The following is a 24,920-nucleotide window of genomic DNA, read 5'->3' on the forward strand; positions in this document are numbered from 1 at the left end:
CTTTCTCCGCATCCTCTCCAACATTTGTTGTTTCCTGTCTTGTTAATTTTCCCCATTCTCACTGGTGTGAGGTGGTATCGCTTTGTGGTTCTGATTTGTATTTCCCTGATGGCAAGGGATGCAGAGCATTTTCTCATGTCCTTGTTGGCCATGTGTATGTCTTCCTCTGTGAAATTTCTGTCATGTCTTTTGCCCATTTCATGATTGGATTGTTTGTTTCTTTACTGTTGAGTTTAATAAGTTCTTTATAGATCTTGGATACTAGCCCTTTATCTGATAGGTCGTTTGCGAATATTTTCTCCCATTCTGTAGGTTGTCTTTTAGTTTTGTTGACTGTTTCTTTTGCTGTGCAGATGCTTTTAATCTTAAGTCCCAATAGTTCATTTTTGCTTTTGTTTCCCTTGCCTTCATAGATGTATCCTGCAAGAAGTTGCTGTGGCCAAGTTCAAAAAGGGTGTTGCCTGTCTTTTCCTCTAGGATGTTGATGGATTCTTGTCTCACATTTAGATCTTTCATCCATTTTGAGTTTATCTTTGTGTATAGTATAAGAGAATGGTCTAGTTTCATTCTTCTGCATGTGGCTGTCCAATTTTCCCAGGACCATTTATTGAAGAGACTGTCCTTTTTCCAGTAGATAGTCTTTCCTGCTTTGTTGAATATTAGTTGACCATAGAGTTAAGGGCCCATTTCTGGATTCTCTCTTTTGTTCCATTGATCTGTATGTCTGTTTTTGCGCCAGTACCACAGTTTTGATGATCACAGCTTTATAGTACAACTTGAAATCCGGCATTGTGATGTCCCCGGCTCTGGTTTTCTTTTTCAGTATTCCCCTGGCTATTTGGGGTCTTTTCTGATTCCACACAAATCTTAAGATGATTTGTTCCAACTCTCTGAAGAAAGTCCGTGGTATTTTGATAGGGATTGCATTAAATATGTAAATTGCCCTGGGCAGCGTTGACATTTTCACACTATTAATTCTTCCAATCCATGAGCAAGGAATATTTTTCCATCTCTTTGTGTCTTCTTCAATTTCTTTCAGAAGTCTTCTGTGGTTTTAGGGTATAGATCCTTTACCTCTTTGGTTAGGTTTATTCCTAGGTATCTTATACTTTTGGGTGCAATTGTAAATGGGATTGATTCCTTAATTTCTCTTTCTTCAGTCTCATTGTTAGTGTATAGAAATGCCACTGATTTCTGGGCATTGATTTTGTATCCTGCCACACTGCCGAATTGCTGTATGAATTCTAGCAATCTTGGGGTGGAGTCTTTTGGGTTTTCTCTGTAGAGTATCATGTCATCGGCTAAGAGGGAGAGTTTGACTTCTTCTTTGCCAATTTGAATGCCTTTAATGTCTTTTTGTTGCCTGATTGCTGAGGCTAGGACTTCTAGTACTATGTTGAATAGCAGTGGTGAGAGTGGACATCCCTGTGGTGTTCCTGACCTTAGGGGAAAGGCTCCCAGTGTTTCCCCATTGAGAATGATATTTGCTGTGGGCTTTTTGTAGGTGGCTCTTAAGATGCTGAGGAATGTTCCTCCTATCCCTACACTCTGAAGAGTTTTGATCAGGAATGGATGCTGTATTTTGTCAAATGCTTTCTCTGCATCTATTGAGAGGATCATATGGTTCTTGTTTTTTCTCTTGTTGATATGACCTATCACGTTGATTGCTTTATGAGTGTTGAACCAGCCTTGCATCCGGGGATAAATCCCACTTGGTCATGGTGAATAATCTTCTTAATGTACTGTTGGATCCTATTGGCTAGTATCTTGTTGAGAATTTTTGCATCTGTGTTCATCAGGGATATTGGTCTATAATTCTCCTTTTTGGTGGGGTCTTTGTCTGGTTTTGGAATTAAGATGATGCTGGCCTCATAGAACGAGTTTGGCAGTATTCCATCCCTTACTATCTTTCAGAACAGCTTTAGTAGAATAGGTGTTGTTTCTTCTTTAAACGTTTGATAGAATTCCTCTGGAAAGCCATCTGGGCCTGGATTTTTGTGTCTTGGGAGGTTTTTGATGATTGCTTCAATTTCCTCCCTGGTTTTTGGCCTGTTCAGGTTTTCTGTTTCTTCCTGCTCCAGTTTTGGTAGTTTGTGGTTTTTCAGAAATGCGTCCATTTCTTCTGTATTGCCTAATTTATTGGCGTTTAGTTGCTCATAATATGTTTTTTAAATCCTTTGTATTTCCTTGGCATCGGTTGTGATCTCTCCTTTTTCATTTGTGCTTTTATTAATTTGAGTCTTTTCTCTTTTGTTTTTAATAAGGCTGCCTAATGGTTTACCTATCTTTTAATTCTTTCAAAGAACTAACTCCTGGTGTTGTTGATCTGTTCTACCGTTCTTCTGGTCTCTAGTTCATTGAGTTCGGCTCAAATCTTTATTAACTCTCTTCTTTTGCTGGGTGTAGGTTTTATTTGCTGTTCTTTCTCCAGTTCCTTTAGGTGCAAGGTTAGCTTGTGTATTTGAGTTTTTTCCATTTTTTTCGAGGGATGCTTGTGTTGTGATGTATTTCCCCCTTAGGACTGCTTTTGCTGTATCCAAAGATTTTGATCGGCTGTGTCTTCATTCTCATTAGTGTCCATGAATCTTTTTAATCTTCTCTAATTTTCTGGTTGACCCTTTCATCTTTTAGCAGGATGCTCTTTAACCTCCATGTGTTTGAGTTTCTTCCAAATTTCTTCTTGTGATTGAGTTCTAGTTTCAAAGCATTATCATCTGAAAATATGCAGGGGACAATCCCAATCTTTTGGTATCGGTTCAGACCCGATTTGTGACCCAGTATGTGGTCTGTTCTGGAGAAGGTTCCATGTGCACTTGAGAAGAATGTGTATTCAGTTGCATTTGGATGTAAAGTTTTGTCAATATCTGTGAAATCCATCTGGTCCAGTGTATCATTTAAAGCTATTGTTTCTTTGAAGATGTTGTGCTTAGAATATGTCATTTGCAGAAAGCGCCGTGTTGAAGTCTCCCAGTATTAGTGTTTTATTATCTAACAATGTCTTTACTTTGGTTATTAATTGATTGATATACTTGGCAGATTCCCCCATTAGGGGCATAAATATTCTTGATTTTTAGATGTTCTTGTTGGATAGACCCTTTAAGTATGATACAGTGTCCCTCTTCATCTCTTACTATAGTCTTTGGGATAAACTTTATCTGATATGAAGATTGCTACCCCTGCTTTCTTTTGAGGACCATTTGAATGGTAAATGGTTCTCCAACCTTTCATTTTCAGGCTGGATGTGTCCTTAGGCCTAAAATGAGTCTCTTGTAAATAGCAAATCTTGCTTTTTTATCCAGTCTGAAACCCTGCATCTTTTGATGGGATCATTAAGCCCATTCATGTTAAGAGTTACTAGTGAAAGATAAGAATTTAGTGTCATCATAATACCTATTCAGTCCCTGTTTTTGTGGATTATTTCTTTGGCCTTCCTCTTTCTTTTACAGAGTCCCCCTTAATATTTCTTGAAGAGCTGGTTTGGTGGTCACATATTCTTTCATTTTCTGCCTTTCTTGGAAGCTCTTTATCTTTCTATTCTGAATGAGAAACTTGCTGGATAAAGTATTCTTGGCTGCATGTTCTTCTCATTTAGGACCCTAAATATATCCTGCCAGCCCTTTCTTGCGTGCCAGGTGTCTGTGGAGAGGTCTGCTGTTAACCTAATACTTCTCCCCATATAAGTTCTCTTGTCTCTTGCTGCTTTAAGGATCTTCTCTTTATCTTTGGAATTTTCAAGTTTCACTATGAAATGTCGGGGTGTTGAACGGTTTTTATTGATTTTAGGGCGGGGGGGTCTCTTTATCTCCTGGATCTGAATGCCTGTTTCCCTCCCCAAATTAGGGTAGTTCTCAGCTATGATTTGTTCAAAAATGCTTTCTGGTCCTCTGTGCCTTTCTGTGCCCTCTGGAACCCCAATTAAACGTAGATTTTTCCCTTCTGAGGCTGTCATTTATTTCCCTTAACCTTTCCTCATGGTCTTTTAATTGTTTTTCTCTTTTTTCCCCCAGCTTCCTTCCTTGTTGTTAACTTGTCTTCTGTGTCACTCACTCTTTCTTCTACCTCATTGACCCTCGTCGTCGTTAGGTCCTCCAGTTTGGATTGTATCTCATTTAATTGATTTTTAATTTTGGCCTGATTAGATCTAAATTCTGCAGTCATGAAGTCTCTTGAATCCTTTATGCTTTTTTCCAGAGCCATGAGTAGCTTTATAATTGTGCTTCTGAATTGGCTTTCTGACATCGCATTGTAATCCAAAATCTGTAACTCTGTGGGAGAGAGTACTGTTTCTGATTCTTTCTTTTGTGGTGAGTTCTTCTTTCTAGTCATTTTGCTCAGTGCAGAGTAGCTAAAAACAAGTTGTACTGGAAAAAAGAAGGAAAAAAAAAAGAAAAAGACAAAGAAAAAAAAAGGAGGGGTATCCTCTGGTTCTATATACTGTAAATCCCTCAACTTCCCCTGAAGCTTTCCAGCACCTCTCAGTCAAGAACTTGCTCTTCCCCTGTCCTTCCAGCTGGTCTTCTGGGGAAGCGGCTGCTGTGTGTGTGTGCACCTGGGGGAGCTGCCCCACCTCCCACTGGGTGCCGGGCTCAGCAGGAGCTGTTTATCCCATGAGGCCCCTGTTCCCTGGCGGCCCCTCTCTGTCCCAGGCACACGGTGACACAAGGAAGAACAACCACACTAGCGACGGCCAGCTCTCCCAGCCTGGAGTCAGCTCCCACAGTAACTACTGCAGTTTTCCGGTCTACACTGGCCAGGATGCTCTGGGTGTGGTGGTGGGCACTGATCTGCACAGCCTGCGGCTGCCCCAGCTGCTGGAGCATCCTCACTGTCCTGTGCCCTCCCTGCCTCTGTCTGTCCCAGGGGGAGTGCAGGATCCTGGCTCTGTTCCCCTGGCGCCCTGGTATCCCGGGCCTGCGCTGTTGCAATTGTGCTCCCAGGCCAGGGCTCCCAAAGGCAGCAGGGCGCAGCACCCTCCATCAGGAGCTGCTGCCTGAGCTGCTCCCCAAGGCCCCACTGGGCATGCTCCAGCCCTTTACCAAACTTGGCCCCCGGTGTGTGGCACGCTCTTCCCCGGGCTCACTTCCTCTCCTAGGGACCCCGGGAGACTGGAGGCTCCACTGTCCCTCCTGGGCTTCTGCCCCAGTTCCCTGCTAAGTGCATTTCTGTCCAGGAAGAATCCAGCATGGATTTTTTTTTTTTTTTCCAGCATGGATTTTTAAAGTTCCTGTTTCTCCAGGGCTGGGCTTTCCTGTCCTGGAGGCTCCCACCCTCCCCCTTAGCCCGCCTCCTCATGGGGCCCCTCTCCCACTTGATTCTTTTTTTTTTTCCCGCCTTCCTACCTTGTTAGAAGAGCAAACGCTTCTCTCTGTAGTGTTCCAGATGTTCTCTATTTTTTTTTTAAGATTTTATTTATTTATTTTTGAGAGACACAGAGAGAAATTGAGGCAGAGACACAGGTAGAGGGAGAAGCAGACTCCATGCAGGGAGCCCGAGGTGGGACTCGATCCCTGATCTCTAGGATCAGGCCCTGGGCTGAAGGTGGTGCTAAACCAGTGTGCCACCTGGGATGCCCTGTTCTCTCTTTAAATCTCAGGTCAAATTCGTAGTTTTTCAGGATGGTTTGAAAGTTATCTAGGTCAGTTGGTGGGGACAGGTGATTTGGGGACCCTACTGCTCCGCCATATTGCCCCACCCCTCTACAATGGGTTTTCTTCAAAATGAGAAGGAATTGTTTGCATTTACCTCTTTTTTTTTTTTTTTTTAAGATTTATTTATTTATTTATTTATTTGGCAGTGAGAGAATGAGAGAGCTGGGGTCAGGGTAGAGGGAGAGGAACAGAATCCCACCAGACTCCCCACAGAGCTGTCCCACACCCTGCGATCATGACCTGAGCCGAAATCAAGAGTCAGACTGTTTTGTTTTTTTTTTAAGATTTTATCTATTTATTTATTTATTCATGAAAGACACTGAGAGAGAGAGACAGAGAGACAGAGAGACAGAGAGGCAGAGACACAGACAGAGGGAGAATCAGGTTCCATGCCGGGAGCCCGATGCGGGACTCGATCCCAGGAAGAGTCAGACTCTTAACTGGCTGAGCTACCTAGGCGCCCCTGCTTTGCATTTACGTCTAAAGAATATATGGAAAGAATGAGCCACAATTATACCTAGCTGTACTGTGTTTAAGTTTAGTGTGAACAAACCATGTAGCTTCTTCCTCTAAGAAAGTAATTTAACTTAAAAAGTATATTAGAAACAGGTAATGGTGTATTTCCATCATCTTGTGTTGTTTTCTTTTCTTCTCCACTTGCACTAAATACAGCTGCTTTTGTTTGTTATTAAATAAATTGGGGGGGATTGTCCTTTTTTTTGTATTGGTCCATTTTTACTTGCTCTTTTCTTTTCTTCTCCACATGCACTAAATACAGCTGCTTTTGTTTGTTATTAAATAAATTGGGGGGGATTGTCCTTTTTTTTGTATTGGTCCATTTTTACTTGCTCATTGCTACTTGCTTTAAAATGTTTGACTAACAAAGAAAAAAGTAAATAGGGAAAAATCATCATGTAAAGGAGGCTAATTGGGACAGCTAATCACTAATCCATTGTTTGATTTTATGTTAAAAGTTGGGACTACTAGAGTTTATTGAATCAGAAAAACTTACATGGACTCATAACTGGAGATGATATCCTTGATTAGCTAGTCTGAGAGTTCTTAAGTGGCAGATCCTGTCTTAGCTACATTAGAATCACTACAGAGGTTTGTTTAAATGTACTCGCTAAAATAAATACACAAATAAATAAACTACTTTTATTTTTTAATTTTTTATTTTTTTTAATTTTATTTATTTATGATAGAGAGAGAGAGAGAGAGAGAGGCAGAGACATAGGCTGAGGGAGAAGCAGGCTCCATGCACTGGGAGCCCGACGTGGGATGCGATCCCGGGTCTCCAGGATCGCGCCCTGGGCCAAAGGCAGGCGCTAAACCGCTGCGCCACCCAGGGATCCCCTTTATCTATCTTTTAAATAACAAATGAATGAGGTGATAATCCTAATACTGACTGAGTGAATCATCTAACTTTAGATAAATTTTAGCAACAGAGCTGGAGCCTGTCTAGAAATTTTGATTCTTGTTTAATTCCTTTGTACTCCTTTTCCTTTGATTGTTGTTAGAAGTAGATGTGTCTCAAATTTGTAGAAATGTAGGTGATAAGGACTTCAGGGTAGCTGAAGTCAGTGAAGACAGTTTTAGTTTCCTCCAAATGTTTTCTCCAAAGAGAAGACAATAATAAAAAAGGAAAAATAAAACTACAGAAAAACCATGTCCTTAACATAATTTGAAGACAAAGGATGCCTAGCCTTAACTCCAAAATAAGAAAAAAGAGAAACCAAAAACCACCAATTCTCTTATGCTCCTACCTCACTCAACTCTGCCCCAAGGCTCTATAGAAGCAGATCAATAAAAACTGTGAGGAGGAGGAGAATTAGCAGTAGGGCTTATGGATGATCTTAAACCACCACCAGAAAAACTAATTCCATCCTACAAATGTAATTACTAGAAAGTATTCAGGGAGGTAAGATCACAAACAACAGAGAGGTAAAAATAGGCATGATTCAAAACATATAGCTTCTGGAAGAAAGAAGATGAAAGAGAAAGGAGGAATGCCTTTTATCAATTGAGCAGTGAAGGAAAAAACATATATGTTTGGCTCCAATCAGAAGAGAGAAAGTACTAATTTGAACAGGGGAAGGTGACACAAGGAATTATTAATTATATCATGGAAGTGGAGTAATGTGGGATATATTAGTAGGAAATAGTAGAGAATACAGGGATAGCAAATATAAAGTACAGCTCCTACTGCTAGGGCTGAAATTAAGCATCCAAGGAAGAGCTCTACCAGTCCCGACCCAGGGCTGAGGTCCTGACCTTGTTGGAAAAGGGTATATCCATTGCTTACTGGGTGGCAGGGAAGTTACTCTGATGCCTGGTAAAATTCACTGAAAATCTGCCCTCTGTGCCTTAGTGGAAATCTGCTCTCTGGGATGTCGTAGAAAGCTATTTGCTGTTGTGTCTCACCAGAGATACTGTGCCATAAAGCTTCTGGATAAGTGGGGATTGCTCAGGGAGGCTGTTGGTTGCTGCTGTCTTTGTGTTGCAGGAGACAGGTGTTAAAGGTGTTGGGATATGGCAGGATCCTTGTCCTAGGGAGAGTCACACATGCTGGAGAAACTTTCCAAGCTGCTCACTGGAACTCAGAGTGTAATGCTTTCCTGCTGCAGTGTCTCTTCAGTTTCCCTTTACTGACAAAGCTTCAGTGCTAGCTGGCAAAGGAAAATACGGAAAAGGCTCAGATCTCCTTTCACAGAACTGGCAAAAAGGATCAATTTCAAACTGATGGCAGTACATCAATAATCACAGAAGGGCAAAAGGAGAAATTAACATTTAGCTGCCTATAAAAAGGAAAACTGTAAAATCAGAGAATACTGTCTCTCTCTGACCATAAAAACAAATAAAAATCCTCTAATTTGTTTGGACTTTGCTATATTGATACAAGAGGGTACTAATTAAACTGCAAATCTCATGAAATACTGTAATGCCACAAAAATGAACAAGAAAAATATTTCAAAGATCCATAAAGTGTTACTGAAAAAAATCAGAAGAGAAAATCTAACTCATACCAAGGAAATTTCCTCTTAGAGAAGCAGCCATGAAGGAGAAGAAAAGTATAAAATAAAACCCCAAATGGAAGTAAATATACTTCTGCATTTGAAGATAGGGATACCCACCTTGAATCAGAAATTTAAAAACGAAGAACAGAAATAGACCACAAAGGAGAGAAGTATGAGAGAAAAAAGAAAAGGAGAAAAAAGAGAGAGAGGAAGAAATGAGAGTTGATTGAAGTCGGGAAAGAAATGGAAGAAAAAGATGTCTTAGAAGTGAAGAAATTATAAAGTGTACAAAGGAGAATAGACTCAAATGGAAATTTAATAGAGGGTACTGAATAAAGTTGGAGAAATATCCCTAAGAAAATGAAAATAAAATAAATCATTTAAAAGGGTTAGAGAGGGGCACCTGGGTGGCTTAGTCTATTAAATGTCTGACTCTTGATTTTGGCTCAGGTCATGATCTCAGGGTGGTGAGATTGAGCCCCATGTCCACCTCTGCACTTAGTGTGGAATCTACTGAAGATTCTCTCTCTGTCTCTGCCCCTCTCCCACCCTACACCCCCAAAATTTAAAGGATTAGAGATAAAGTAGTACAAATGGAATTTGGATAGGTAGCACTCATTAGAGTCCCTGAAGGAGGAAAACAAGACAATACTAGTGAAAACCAAGAAACTCAGTGGCAAGATGAGATAAGAAAATGAGACAAAGAGCATTTTAAATGTGTATGTCCAAACTACACCATTAGAACAAACAGGCAAACAGAAAAGGAAAGAAAAAAAGTCTAGAAGTGACAGGGCAAAGAAGATCCATCTTGTAGAGAAAGAAATACAGCAAAGATAGCAGAATACATATAATTATCAAATACTGTGACAGAGTTGAGACCAGACATATTCTTTTTTTTTTTTTTTTTTTTTTAATTTTAGGATAGTCACAGAGAGAGAGAGGCAGAGACATAGGCAGAGGGAAAAGCAGGCTCCATGCACCGGGAGCCCGATGTGGGATTCGATCCCGGGTCTCCAGAATCGCGCCCTGGGCCAAAGGCAGGCGCCAAACCGCTGCGCCACCCAGGGATCCCTGAGACCAGACATATTCATAGCAATAAATATGCAGGGCTTAACTGATCTATGAAAAATATTTTCAATTTGGCTTAGTTACATACATATGCTATATACAAGAGATGTGCTTAAAAAAATATTTTAGTAAGGGATGAACAAAGATATACTAGAAAAATGGGAGCCATAGAAAAGAATAATGATCCTGATATCAAATAAGTAGAATTCAAGCCAAAACAAAACAAAACAAAAGTTACAAAGATGGAAGGATACTATTTAATGCTAAATGTTGCAATTCATAAGTGGGACATAGTACAGTGTTTGTTAATATTTAGTCCCCAGAATTCCATCAGTCACTTTTAGGAAGCAACAACTACAGGAGGTTCAGGGAGGAATAGCTAGAAACACATGAGTAATTGGAGATCTTAATGTGTAATTCAGTATAAGACCGATCAAGCAAACAAAGAATAAGAAATAGACAAAAAATATAATCAGTAAGATAGATGTTTTGCATTTTTTTAAAATTCTGCACCCTGATAATATAGAGCTTGTGCCTTCTCCTCAAGTGCCCTAGAACATTAATAAAAATTGATCAGTTCTTAGGTCACCAAGAAAGCATACAAGTAGTTCCATTAAGCAGTATTGTACTATCTGACCACACTGCAATAGAACTAGAAATTTCCAAAAACAAAAATGTCAAAGACATTTCCTCCTGGAAACTTAGAGACCTATCAAACTACTCTCTCTCTCTCTCTCTCTCTCTCTCTCTTTGTTTTTTTTTTTTTTTCAAGATTTTATTTATTCATGAGAGAGAGAGAGAGAGGCAGAAACACAGGCAGAGAGAGAAGCAGGCTGCATGTAGGGAGCCAGATGTGGGACTTAATCCTGGGTCTCCAAGATCATACCCTGAGCCAAAGACTGACGCTCCACTGCTGAGCCACCCAGATGCCCCTGAAACTATTCTGTTTCACATTTATTTATTTTTTATTTTTTTATTTATTTATGATAGTCACAGAGAGAGAGAGAGAGGCAGAGACACAGGCAGAGGGAGAAGCAGGCTCCATGCACCGGGAGCCCGACGTGGGATTCGATCCTGGGTCTCCAGGATCGCGCCCCGGGCCAAAGGCAGGCGCCAAACCGCTGCGCCACCCAGGGATCCCTCTGTTTCACATTTAAAGCTGAGATTAGAGGGAGATTTATGATATTAACAAAGGAGCTACATGATATCATATGTCCTATCACTGATGGTATTAATGTTGTTAATCTGGTTAAGGTGATATTAGCCTGAAAAGTATCAGGGCCCATAAGCCTACCATTTAAGAAGTGAGTGAATCTGCTGACCTCTGAATTAAGATACTGATTCTTCAGGGATGCCTGGGTGGCTCAGTGTTTGAGCATCTGCTTCCTACTCCGGGCGTGGTCCCAGAGTTCTGGGATCCAGTCCCACATCGGGCTCCCTGCTGCAGGAAGCCTGCTTCTCCCTCTGCCTATGTCTCTGCCTCTCTCTGTCTTCTCTCATGAATAAGTAAATAAAATCTTTAAAAAAATAAAATACTGACTCTTCAGCAATCCTTATCTGTCAAGGCCAGATAAATATCTGTGGGCTCTGCTCTGTCACCACTACCACTGCCTTTCTAGTGCTAAAGCAGCCACAGACAGTATGTAAATGAATGAGCATGACTGCACCATGCCACTTGATTTACAAAAATAGGTCAGCAGGTCAGATTGGGCCCACAGCCCTAGTTGGCCTACCCTTGCTTTAGAATATGGGGAAGGGAGTGTGAAAAGGATGTCCATTCTTACTACTTTTCTTGACATCTCTCCAATTCTTCCAAACGTGTCCCTACTTTTTCCCCTTAATCTGCTTCTGTAATTTATACCTTACCCGCAAACACCCAATACAGACCATGTGCTAATAATACTCTCACATATACTTTTATACTTGTTGGACTCCTGAATGTAGTATAATTTTCCTGGGAAGGAATTTCTTTCTTTCCATATCTCAAACTACAGATTTGGATCAGAGTTTATAGGAGGAGGAAGAAAATAGTAATTATGTAAGGAGTAACAAAAGGGGAATAAATGCAGAGAGAAACCTGAGTCATGTGGAAGATAGCCTGTGTGGAGATGTGAGAGCCCCTTGAAGTGCGTGGAATCAGCCCGCAGCATATGAAAGAGGGAAACTAGGATAGAGTAAAAATAGCAGTTCCTAGGTGGAAGTGTGCTTTGTTTCCTTAGGAGTGGAGGAGGAAATGCCAAGGAATTGAGGTAGTTGGAAAGAAGCAGAATAGTAGCAAGGCATAGGGAAAAAAGAATTTGGAAGACTACTGATTAATATGGGGAAAAAAATGTGGGACTAGCAGACTGACCTTCCTGAGTTCAAATATTGACTCTTTTGCCATTCCCTTTCCTCTAGAATAGAGGGAATTCTTTCAATAAACATTTACATTACCATGTACCATGTATATGTTAGTGTCCATTGTAATGCCTTGCATCAATCAATGAAGTATATTGAACTTCTATCTGAAAAATTTTTCAGAGCTCCTCACGAGCTCTCACATCTTCCCTGCATTGGGCTCTCTTCCACATGACTCAGGTTTCTCTCTGCATTTATTCCCCCATTTTTATTCCTTACATAATTACTATTTTCTTCCTTCTCCTATAACTTATCCAGACCTGGAGTTGGAGATAAGGAAAGAAAGAAATTCCTTCCTAGAAAAATTGTACCACATTCAGGAGCATGAGTACAAAAGTATATGTGAGAGTATTATTTATGTACTTTATTTACTTTTGAACTTCAGTTACCTTTATAATAATTCTTTTCATATTAACTATTTTAGGCCAAACTGCCTTTTCTTTCTTTCTCTCTCTCTTTCTCTGTTCTTTTTTCTTTTTTTTTTCAAACTAGCTTTTCAGTATGTTCCCAGTGTCAGAACTATAAGAACTGTCTTACAGGGCTATAAGGTTTTGTCCTGGGAGCTATTATCAGTGTTTTTCTAAATTATATAACATGTTGATAAGAGATTCATCTTCTGCTGTTGATCTCAGTAAGAGTGATAGTAGCAAAGGTCATCATCTGGCAGAACAAGTCCCTGAAAAATGACTGATTTTTGTTCCCACAGCATGACATATTGATGACATCTAGGCCAGGGTGTAGCTGTTACTCTTGGAGTGGTTCACTGAGAAGATGCCTGTTTTACCACTCATCATAATTGTGTATATTAGTATAATCTACTGAAAACTGTTTTTTTTTTTCTGCTTTTAGACATTCCAGGTCACTTCTAAGAAAAGATTTTACTGTGTGGTAAATATTATGTTCAGTCAGCAGTATTCAGAAACAAAACAAACTAGTATGCAAAGTAGAGTTACAGAACATTAGAGCTGACAGGGTTCCTGATCACTCAATGAGTGATAACTGAGAACTACAAGAAGCTCCTCATGGGCTACAGGTCTAAGGGAGAGATGACCAGTAATGTAAATAGGACGTGAAACTACTTTGAAAGAAATATATCGACTTGTGTCAATGTTTTTTATTTTGTTCCTGGTCAGTTCATGCAGAACTGTATGAACTGTATAATTACAGTATTTCTAGTTTTCCCCAGAGGGCAAGAATTTCCTTTCTTCTATGTCCCTTGAGCCTTGCATATTGTAAATGCTTGGTAAAAAGTCTGTAAATGAAGAAACAAATATATATATTACACTATTAAAAAATATAACTGATCTCATACCAGTTTATGTCATTATAATACTTGACATTTTTCTGTTTATAGTTTTTGTTACTCTCTCAGCAAAAAAAATGGATAAAGAGTAGAAAATATTAAAATTGATAAAGACTTATTAGAAAATAGACCAAATATTTCTAACTTCTAAAGTGATTCTTAAGGGATACCTGGGTAGCTCAGCGGTTGAGCATATGCCTTTGGCTCAGGTGTGATCCCGATCCCAGGATCGAGTCCCACATCAGGCTCCCTGTGAGGAGCCTGCTTCTCCCTCTGTCTATGTCTCTGCCTTTCTCTCTGTGCCTCTCATGAATAAATAAAATCTTAAAAAAAATAAAGTGATTCTTAAATCAATAAGTTATTATATTAAAATTTGTATCTTTCGATCAGCCTAAAAATTTTCCTAATCAAAAACAGAAGTTTTGGAGAGTCAGGGTGGCTTAGTCAGTGAAACATCCAACTCTTGATTTCTTGGCTCAGGTCTTTGAGCCCTGCATTGGGTTCCATGCTGAATGAGGAGCCTGCTTAAGATTCTCTTTCTCCCTTTCCACTGCCCTTCCCCTGCTCAAAAAAAAAAAAAAAAAAAAAAAAAAAGTTTTATTTTGTAGAATTGGCTTGGCCTAAGTTTCTGAGGTTTTATTTTTGTTTTGCTTTACTCTTTTAGTTATGTATAAACGTCATCATTTAAGTTCAGAAACAAAATGTAGGGTAGTCTCATAGTAATTTTGATTCTGGTGTTTTTAAGTTCTACCTTTTTTTCACTCCACATTTTTAGAATTGCCAATGCCACTCCCATCCCAGGAGACTTGCTTCGGGAAAATACAGATGAAGTGTTTCCAGATGAACAGCTTAGTGATGGAGAGAATGGCATCCCTGTTGGTGTGTCACCAGATAAATTGCCTGGATCTTTGGGACACCCACGTCCCCAGGAGAAGGATGTCTGGGAAGAGATGGATGCCAACAGGAATAAAATAAAGCTTGGGATTTGTAAGGTATGTATTTCTTGCATAGAAAAGGTATCTTTCCTAAGTGCTTAATATTTTTCTTCTGTTGCTATGGCAAAGTATCAAGATTCTTAATTTTGAATGAGGAATAGAACATTTTATTGGCTAATTTTGCCCATAGCATTCAGATATACACACTAAGCATTAATGTTCATCTTGTATTTTGTGGAAAAGGTGAAAGCATTAAAAAAAATAACACTAATACTATAAGAAGAGACATCTCTAGATCAGAAGTTAATAATCTTTCTAAAAAATGTGACAAAACTCTGGGCCCTTTCTTTAGTATAGACCTGTGGAACTAGGAGTACCCATCCTGAGAATTGTCTCAAGTAGAGTTGGGGAAGTGAAGGTTAGAATTGGAAAGCATTGAACTGATCATGAGCTGACAAAGGATGTTGAATCATTGACATGATTTTTTCTTCCTTAGGATTGTAAGCAGGACCACTTGTAAGTATGGGGAGAGATACAGATTTCTGAATTAAATGATTAATTTTTAGTAATCTTGGGCAGATTATCCCCAAATTTCTTTTTGATCTTACTGTCCTTGTCATTTCAATCTTCACAGAAGATAAGATGAAAATAAATGGGAATGGAAGGGCAATGAATTATGAACCAGTTAGGTTTTGGTGCTTTTTATGATTTTATAAAGGTTTAGTTGGGATGGAAGTTAAATTTATAGGTGTAAAATGAGACTTTGGGCTCATACTTGTTAACGTGACTGATAGAAAGTTGGCTAGTTATGCTTTATGAAATATATCTTGAAGAGACTCATCACTTCTGAAGAGCTTGGCTTGTCTTCAGACAAGATATATACTGTATTGTTAAACTTAATAATTAAAAAAATTAACAGTATACACATCCAGTCATAGGAGTCACTTTGTAAAAACAGTCTCTGCCTAGATGTGACATACTACACTATGGTCTGACTGTTGAAAAAGCTGTATATGGAACCTTCTAACACTGTTGGTGGGAATGCAAACTGTGCAGCCACTCTAGAAAACAATATGGACGTTCCCCAAAAAGTTAAAAATAGAACTGCCCTATGACCCAGTAATTGCACTAATAGGTATTTATCCAGAGGATACAAAAATAGTGATTCAAAGGGGTACATGCACCCCAATGTTTATAGCAGCAATATCCACAATAGCCAAAAACTATGGAAAGAGCCCATGTCATCAAGAAATGAATGGATAAAGAAGAGGTAGTATGTAACACACACACACACACACACACACACACACACACACACACACGGGATTATTACTCAGCCATCAAAAAAAAAAAAAGAAATCTTGCCATTTGCAACAGTGTGCATGGAACTAGAGGGGTATTATGCTAAGCAAAATAAATCAGTTAGAGAAAGACAAATACCAGATGCTTTCACTCTTATGTGGAATTTAAGAAACAAAACAGATGAACATACGGGAAGGAAGGAAAAATAAAATAAGATAAAAACAGAGAGGAAGGCAAACAATAGATTCTTTTTTTTTTATTTATTTATTTATTTATTTATTTATTTATTTATTTATTTATTTATTTATTTATTCATGATAGAGAGAGAGAGAGAGAGGCAGAGACACAGGCAGAGGGAAAAGCAGGCTCCACGCAGGGAGCCCGACGCAGGACTTGATCCCAGGACTCCAGGATCGTGCCCTGGGCCAAAGGCAGGCGCTAAACTGCTGAGCCATCCAGGGATCCCCCAGAAGATTCTTAATTATAAGAAACCAACTGAGGGTTGTTGGAGGGGAAGTGGGATGAGGTAATTGGGTGATGGGCATTAAGGAGGGCACTTGTTTTGATGAGCATTGCATGTTATATATAATTGCTGAATCACTGAATTCTACCCCTGAAACTAACAATAAACTACTATATGTTAACTAAATTGAACTTAAATAAAAAATTTTTAAAAATGAACTATTAAAAAAGAAAAAACCCTATCTGGACTAATATTAGTCAGGAATAAGTAGTGAAAAGTAGTCAGGGAGTCAGTGTCAGGTTTTTATAATGTCAACTGTGGCTGTCTTTATCACATCAGAAGCAAAACCTGTTCTTATAGTAAAAAAATCTCTAGTGATATTCTCAGTTGCCAGCCCACACGGGTATCTGTGTGTATGAGAGTGTGAAATGGCACTTGACATAGAGCTGACTTATTTGTTACTATCTTTTACCCATCACCACTATTTAATCTGTATTTAGTTTTCTTCTATTTTTTAATTCCTTCCTTTTCACAAACATTACTCAAATTAGATTATTACTATGAGTTTTTTGTTTTGTTTTTGAGAAGGAGAGAGGGGGTTGGGGAATGGTATAGGGGAAGAGAGAGAGAAAATCTTAAGCAGGTTCCATGCTCTGTGTAGAGCCCGACATGTGGCCTGATCTCATGCCCCTGAGATCATGACCTGAGCCATAACCAAGAGTCAGATGCTTACTTAAGCCACCCAGCTGCCCTCGTATTGTTCTTTTATATCGGTAATGTTTGTGTGGATTTTTCAAAGATGTTTACCATTTCCTTGCATTTTTGGAAGTCCTGGACTTGCTGTGTTTCTTCGTGAAGTATTTCCATTAGAAGTTCCCTTAGTTGAGGTCTTTTGAGAGCACTCTTAAATTTTACTTAGACATATATGTATTTATTTTAGCCTCACTCTTTCAAGAGAGTTTATGCTAGATTCAACATTTTTGACTGACATTTTTCCTCTGAGTTCAATGATTGGTATTCAAAAGTCTGTTACTCCTATTAATTTTCTTTTCTTTCAGATAATCCATTGCCCTCCATCTTTGCTCCCTAGCTGCTTTTTTTTTTTTTTTTTCCTAGCTGCTTTTTAACTTTACTCTTTGTCTTTGGTGTTCTACATTTTAACTATGGTGTGTGTAGGCTTCTATTTCTTTTTATTTATCCTGCTTGGGATATCTTATGTTTCCTGAATCTTTGAATCATAGTTTTGTGTCATTTCTGCCAGATGTCCAGTTCTTCCCTATCAAACTAATTCCACTGATTCATTCTTTTTGTCCTCTCATCCTGAACTTTAAGTAAACATATGCTTTCTCATTCTCCTATATAATCTCTTAATTTTATCTTCTCCTTGCTGTGCTTCATTCTAGGTGATTTCTTTTGCTATGTTTTCTAGTTCACTGTTTAATAACTTAGGCTTTTTCTGGGTAATAAGTTTAATATATCTTTGGGAATTTCTTATTTTTAAAGATATATTTATTTGAGAGAGATAAGAGAGGACAGGCAGAGTGAGAGAGAGAGAAAAAAAAACCTAAGCAGACTCCATGCTGAGCGCAGAACCCAATTTGGGGCTTAATCTCACGACCTGAGCCAAAACTAGGAGTCAGCTACTTAACTGACTGTGCCACCCAGGCCCCCTTCATGTCTTAGGGAGTTTTAAATGTTTATTATTATTATTTCTGCTCTTAGTCATGGTGGCATCCCTTCCTGTATGTCTGAGTATCTTTAGTGTTTTACTCATTCATTAGTAATTAATGGCAGTCCTCTAGACCTAAATTAGGGATTGGGGAAGCCTTCCTTCAGAGAATATTGTATTTTGCTTCTGTTGGTAGCCAGAGAACAATTGGGCATCTTCCTGAGAGTCTAATCAAAATAGACATACCAGGCTTCCCTCTCTCACCCTACTACTGGGGTCAGTTTCATTTCCCTGGTAAGTGTACTGCTCTGGGCATTTGTCCTTAGGCAGCCCCACCGCTCAGAGCTGCATCATATTTAACTTCCTTCTGCTCTTCCCAGCTCCTTATTGTCCTAGTTCCAGGTTTTCCTGTTTTTGTTTGGTTTTTCACTTGTTTTTTAAAGAGGGTGGGTATTCAGATTTGGTGACCCATCCTACTTGTTGTGAGACCACTTGTGTCTCAAAGAAAATGGCCTTTCCAGGTTTTATTTTTAGTTTAGTGGAACAGAGTTCTCCAAACATCTCATTAGACATAATATAAAAAGTCAAGGTGGGTAAACATTTTTAGACTATTTATCTTTGTACCATAAATATAAAAACCAAATAATACTAAAGCGAGAATAAATTAAGAAAACTCATTTTATGAAGGGTTATAGACATGTAATGATATCAGTTATCCAAAAATCCTGATTTCTGAAAAAACTGTCCAAGCATTTGCTTATGTTATTTTGAAATACTTCAATGATTGCTATACATATAGTCATCTGAATGTTTTTCATGGTTTTCTTTAATATTTTCTCCAGGCTGCTACTGAAGAAGAGAATAGCCACGGTCAAGTAAATGGTATTCTGAATGCTCCAAGCCTTGGTTCACCAATCCGTGTCCGCTCAGAGATTACTCAGCCAGATAGAGATGTTCCATTGGTGCGGAAGTTACGTTCCATCCACAGCTTTGAGCTGGAAAAACGTCTGACACTGGAGCCAAAGCCAGATACTGACAAGTTTCTTGAGACCTGGTATAAAATAGTTTTTCTTTTTCGTTAAAGCTACTAAGATAATATAATAACCATCATCATCATAATTAATAATTTCTATTACATAGTCTTTGAAATAAGAATTTTTTGCATTTTTGGGCAGCCCCAGTGGCTCAGCGGTTTAGCGCTGCCTTCAGCTCAGGGCCTGGTCCTGCAGACCCAGGATCGAGTCCCACGTCAGGCTCCCTGCATGGAGCCTGCTTCTCCCTCTTCCTGTGTCTCTGCCTCTCGCTCTCTATGTCTCTCAAGAATAAATAAATAAAATCTTAAAAAAAAAGAATTTTTTGCATTTTTGTGGTACTGATTTGATTAAATTCTTATCTCCATCTGTGTTTTTAATTATCGTGATTCTTAACATGAATTGTCTTATAATGTTATAAGATAACCTTTGGCTTTGGGAGCTTAGCAGTGGGAGTTGGTAGCTTCATGAGTTACCAGGTACAAGTTAAATGAACATTTTGAACTTCTTTTGTTTATAAGGGATCTCTTTTATTGGAATGAGAAGATGCAGTGTAGGGTTAGAGAGTGCATTATAAAGAAGGTATTATAGAAAGGAAGGGGAGTATGTGAATGAGGGAAACCAGTAATTTATACACAAGGGGCAGGCAGTTCAATTCATTTTAATGTAGGACTTCTAAGAGTGAGTACTGTAGGAAAAATAGACATGAATAAGTATATCATTCTTCCTAGAAAGAAGGGAAGGTGAAACTTTGGAGAACTATATATAGTTCTCCAAAGGTTATAGGTTATAACTATAGTTAATGTTTGTAAGTCCCATTATTCCCAAATTTTGATAACAGAAGACAGAAATGGAACTTTAAAAAGAATTTGGGATATATTTATGAATTATAGAAGGCTGCAGTAATATTCAGAACTGAGTGACTAATGATAGGCACGGTGGCTGCTATTGGCAATGAAATGTTAGGTTAGAAGGAACATGTATTTGACTAACATAGTAGTTACTATGTCCAAAGAATTCAGATTAATCTAATCTAGCTTCTATTTTTTTATAGTGTTTCATATATGTGTATTTTTCCTTACATAGTAATTATTCAGCCACATAGCTACATGATAGAAGCTTGTGTCTATACATTGATATGATCAAAAGGATGGATTGGAGTTGGGGCAGTGCTTAAACATTTTGAGTTGTGCTAAGATTAGGGATAAATACGTAAATGCAACAGGGATGAAAGCTTAGTTTGGTAAAGAATTAGTTTAATAAAAGAATGAAACCAAAAAGAGAGTCCATGCTGAGGAAAGGGCTGAGAAGTAAGACAGCATTGAGAAAACAGAAGTAATCTAAGGAAATGAACTCAGGCCAGAACCTAGAATGGATAGGAAACAGTTGAAGCAATGAGAGCACCCAACTGCAAACTTGGAAGGGAGAAAACATACTGCTTAAACTGTTTCCCTGAAGTTGAGATCAGTTCCTAGAAGCCAATGCAGCCAAATGTTTACACCATTGCCTGCCCCTCAGCCAGCAGAGAGATTTGTATACAGTGTCAGTTGCCTTTTCATCCACCCAAACGATATTCCTTGTGTCATCCCCATCGCCACCCAGTACCACTGTGTGCACTGCTGCTACATAGTGGGCTGGGCATGCTTGAGAAGGTGTAATAGCTAGCGGTGCCTTTGGAGTTTACTTGGAGTGTACATTTACATATGTCTGTGAAAACAAAACACATGAAGTATTTGCCTAGCTTCTCATTTCCTTTCCTATACTAGCTTCTTCATTTCCTTTTATAGAGCTTCTGGTGAGGCAAAATCCCCTTAGCTAAGTTCTGCCTCAGTCCCTCAGAGAGAGCAGAGGGCAGTGTGATTGAATTTGTAAAGAGAAGGTGAAAGAGATCCCATAAGTCAGCCTGAGTAGACTGCCCTGCAGCAGGAGAGCCATCTTCCTCCTGTGGGTTCCATCTTCTAAAACAGGATTATGACAGGTGGAGAAGAACATTATCAGCCTGTGAAAGCTTCCTTATGCTTTATTAATACATTATTCTGTCACATGTGTGTGAATATTAGTTCTGTGTAGAGCTTATAGGTTGTGTATAAATATTTTCCTAGAGCAATTGAGTAACTGCTCTCTGTTTTTAAAGCCTGGAGAAAATGCAGAAAGATTCGAGTGGAGGAAAGGAATCTATTCTCCCTGCTATGCTTCATAAGCCTTGTGTTCCTGCTGTGTCTCGTACTGACCACATCTGGCACTATGATGAAGAATATCTTCCAGATGCTTCTAAGCCTGCCTCTGCCAACACCCCTGAACAGGCAGATGGCGGTGCCAGCAATGGATTTATAGCAGTTAACTTGAGCTCCTGCAAGCAGGAGGTTGATTCCAAAGAATGGGTGATTGTGGACAAGGAGCAGGACCTTCGGGATTTCAGGACAAATGAGGCTTTAGGCCATAAAATAACTGGAAGCCCTTCTGATGAAGAGCCTGAAGTACTTCAAGTCCTGGAGGAATCACCTCAAGATGAGAAGCTTCTACTGGGTCCTTGGGCAGAAAGTGATCATTTAAAGAAAGAAACCTCAGGTGTGGTCTTAGTACTTTCTGGGGAGTGCCCTGCCACTGCTGCTTCAGGACAGTACACAGATAGGCTAGAACTACAGGCTGGAGCTGCCAGTCAGTTTATTACAGTGACGCCCACAAGTCCGATGGAAGCGCAAGCAGAAGGACCCCTCACAGCGGTAAGAGATTTGTTGCTATTCTTTTTCTCTATTATCCACTCAAGGTGCTGTTTAAAAAGAACTAATAGTTGATCAACTAAGATAGTTCAGCAGATGCCTAAGTTTGGCAGAAGGGGGGTGGGTAGGGAGTGATGTTGGGACTAAATTCTATACTCAGTCATCCATTTTGAAAATTATCAAAACAAGTGAGTCCTATCAGGATGGACTCAACACATGAAGTGTCATTATAACCTAATTTTAGAACAACATTTATAATTAGACCACAAGAGCTATCTATCTATGCATTTAGATATGACTTTAAAAATTTGTCATCCTAGAGATTTTTAATCTCTACATTATAAATCTGGTGAGGAAGGTAAATGTGGTTTCTACTTTATAGCATACACTTGCCTAGGCTTGATTCTCTTTGTTCTGTTGCTTTTTTTTTTTTTTTTTTTGTAATCTCCACAGAGAAATTTGTCATATTTTACATTACTCTTAAACAGTTTTCCAGCTTTAATGTCTGTCCATTGTTCTAAAATACAGAGTTCTGGCCTCTCTTCCAGAGCTTCTGCTTCAGTAGGCCTGGGCTAGAGTGAACCCAGGGGTCTGCATTTTAACAAGTAGCTGAAAATAGTTGTGACTAAGGTCTTCTGCAAAGGAACATTTTGAAGAAACTCCTCTTTACTCTCAGTTTGGGGATTCAGCTGGAGACACCTTCACCCTTTATTATCAGTGAGCAGTGATGCCCCTATGATGGTGAGCAACAGGAGCCCTGGAAAAGCCGAATATGTTGGCAGTAAGGAAACTGTGTACACAGGTCTTTGGCTCCAACCTGAGGACAGGTACATCTGTCCTTCCATAAGCAGGAGTCCCAGATTTCCTTAAATTTCATAATCATTTAGCAGCCCTCTCTTCCAACTCACCAGAAACAACATTGTTGTTTTTTATTAGCTGAAATGTTTTTTATTAGAACACAATTCCAAATGCAGGTGTAAAACAATGAGAGAAAATAACAAAATTTGGTTTTCTGTACAGCTCTGTAGGAATTCACCTGCACTTCAACATAGGAAAATAAATGCCTGCTTCGTTCTTCATTAGAGTTACTTTGTCTTTCCTTCTTTTCCAGGACTGCTTTGTACAGTTATACAGGTTCACTGAATGAAGTGGCCTAGCCAAGGGAGCAAGTAGGGGCTGAAATCTAGCCCAGACTGTGCATCTTTGTGCATGTCTGTTTCCTCTTTGAGGAGGATCCTTTTACAAATTATGCACAGTAACCTATGGACTAGAGGCAAACCCAGCCACCTTCCTCCCTCCCCCTTATCCCTTTTCCTCCCAAATTCCTCTTTACTGTTTCATTCCCTCTTTCCATCTCCCCACATTCAGTTTCTTCTTTTCGTCACCTGTTTCATGCTGTGCACTCACTGCCGCTCAGGCATTTTTCTGCTGCATTCTGGTGTGCTTCCTCTCAAAGAGGCCTTCTAACACCTTGATTCCACTTGTAGTTTTTGCCTTGTTGGCATGGTTCTCATACACGACCTGCAACATTTTCTCTGTCAAATTCTTGAAAGACTTGCATTCATATATTTGATATTATATGTTTGACTTCATTTTCAGGTATCTTTAAATAAAAATATTTTTCTTAACTGAAGTTCTCTAAAGAAATGTCAGCTGTATCACTTGTATATTTGTGTCTAAGGTAATAAACTTACTATTTCCTTCACTTAGGGGGGATTAGGTGAAAAACATATTTATCTTGATTCTCTTCTTGAGCTTAAATTCAGAGTTTACTTTTGCAAAGCAGATGTTATTATTTTCCTAATTTACTACAGACACACTAAATAGGGAGTATTGCCAATTAGCGTCTCTACATCTCTAGCAACTCTGATTATATGTTCTAGCTTGGATAACACGCTAAAACGTATTACTGGGCTATCTGAATATTTTAAATTTTCTGATAGGAAACACTTTGTTTAGTCTGTATCTTTTTCACTCAAGCTTGTTTCTCTTTTATGATGACATGAAAAAAAAAACATGACTGATGTTTTAAAATATGTAGGAACCGGGCAGCCCCAGTGGTGCAGCGGTTTAGCGCCACCTGCAGCTCTGGGTGTGATCCTGGAGACCCGGGGTCAAGTCCCATGTCGGGCTTCCTGCATGGAGCCGCTTCTCCCTCTGCCTGTGTCTCTGCCTCTCTCTCGCTCTCTCTGAATAAATAAATATTTTTTAAAAAATATGTAGGAACCATAAAAATGGACAAAGCAAAATTTAACTATATTACAGGCATAGTTGGCATAGTAAATTAACCGATGAGAACTTCAGCAGCCTCTTTGTTTCTTAGTGCAGATTAATAAGCATTAGTTAGGACTTCCCTTACCCAAATACATGAAACCATTAATTATCAAATAGCGTCTGTCAAATTTTTAGATGATAGATTTTGAAAGATGGATACATTTTTTTTTAATTTTTATTTATTTATGATAGTCACAGAGAGATAGAGAGAGAGGCAGAGACACAGGCAGAGGGAGAAGCAGGCTCCATGCACCGAGAGCCCGATGTGGGATTCGATCCCGGATCTCCAGGATCGCGCCCTGGGCCAAAGGCAGGCGCCAAACCGCTGCGCCACCCAGGGATCCCAATGGATACATTTTTTAAATTTGAAAGAAATTGGTTTGGGGCTGTGTTGGCAATTAAAATTTTTTCCTTGGGTAAAGAGTGTTGAAATTGGCCCACTGTCAGTCATTTCTAAAACAATGCTAAACAACATGGATTTACAGGGGGTAAATTAGACCATCCTTTGGCTTATAAGAGAAAAATAGTGAATTGTTTTGATTAGAAAATGGAGAGACAAAATTAAGCTAGCATAAATGAACAAGGGTCAAGAAGAAAAACAAAAGAAAATGAACTGTTTCCAAAAGAAGTCTGACTCCTGGTCCAGAGTGGCAGGAACTGTGGAAAGAATGTGACCAGTTTCATATGTGACATTGAGTAATCACTGTTGGTAGACAGAAGGTTAGATTTGAAAAGTAATGTAGAATTGGAAGAGTTCTTTGAAATACTGAGTATCAAGGCAGATTATACCACATGATCTCTTGGTTCTAGATGGTCATTTAGAAAGCTAGTACTTGGGCCACCTGGATGGCTTAGTGAGTTAAGCATCTGCCTTCAGCTCAGGTTATAATCCCCAGGTCCTGGGATTGAGTGCCACATTGGGCTCCCTAATTGACAGGAACCCTGCTTCTCCTTGTCCTTCTACCTACCACTCCCTCTGCTTGTGCATGCTCTCTCTCTCTGTTAAGTAAATAAATAAAATCTTAAAATAGAAAGCAAGTGCTTCATTTTAATATTACCTTTGGAAGTAATATAAATGTGAAATAATACCTCT

At 39.2% G+C, this 24,920-nt stretch overlaps 1 protein-coding gene across 3 annotated transcripts in view; it reads left to right on the top strand.

Annotated features, from left to right (window-relative positions):
* The window catches only part of TTBK2 (tau tubulin kinase 2), a 177,961-nt gene that overhangs the window by 140,539 nt on the left and 12,502 nt on the right, over positions 1 to 24,920 (top strand). For all 3 annotated transcript variants that reach the window (XM_041744228.1, XM_041744230.1, XM_041744229.1), the window contains 3 exons: positions 14,209 to 14,425; positions 18,645 to 18,856; positions 20,968 to 21,556. In XM_041744228.1, the coding sequence (XP_041600162.1) occupies positions 14,209 to 14,425; positions 18,645 to 18,856; positions 20,968 to 21,556 (1,018 nt within the window). The remainder of the gene's footprint in view (positions 1 to 14,208; positions 14,426 to 18,644; positions 18,857 to 20,967; positions 21,557 to 24,920) is intronic.

Source organism: Vulpes lagopus, chromosome 2 (genome assembly GCF_018345385.1).
Source record: "Vulpes lagopus strain Blue_001 chromosome 2, ASM1834538v1, whole genome shotgun sequence".
NCBI lineage: Eukaryota > Metazoa > Chordata > Mammalia > Carnivora > Canidae > Vulpes > Vulpes lagopus.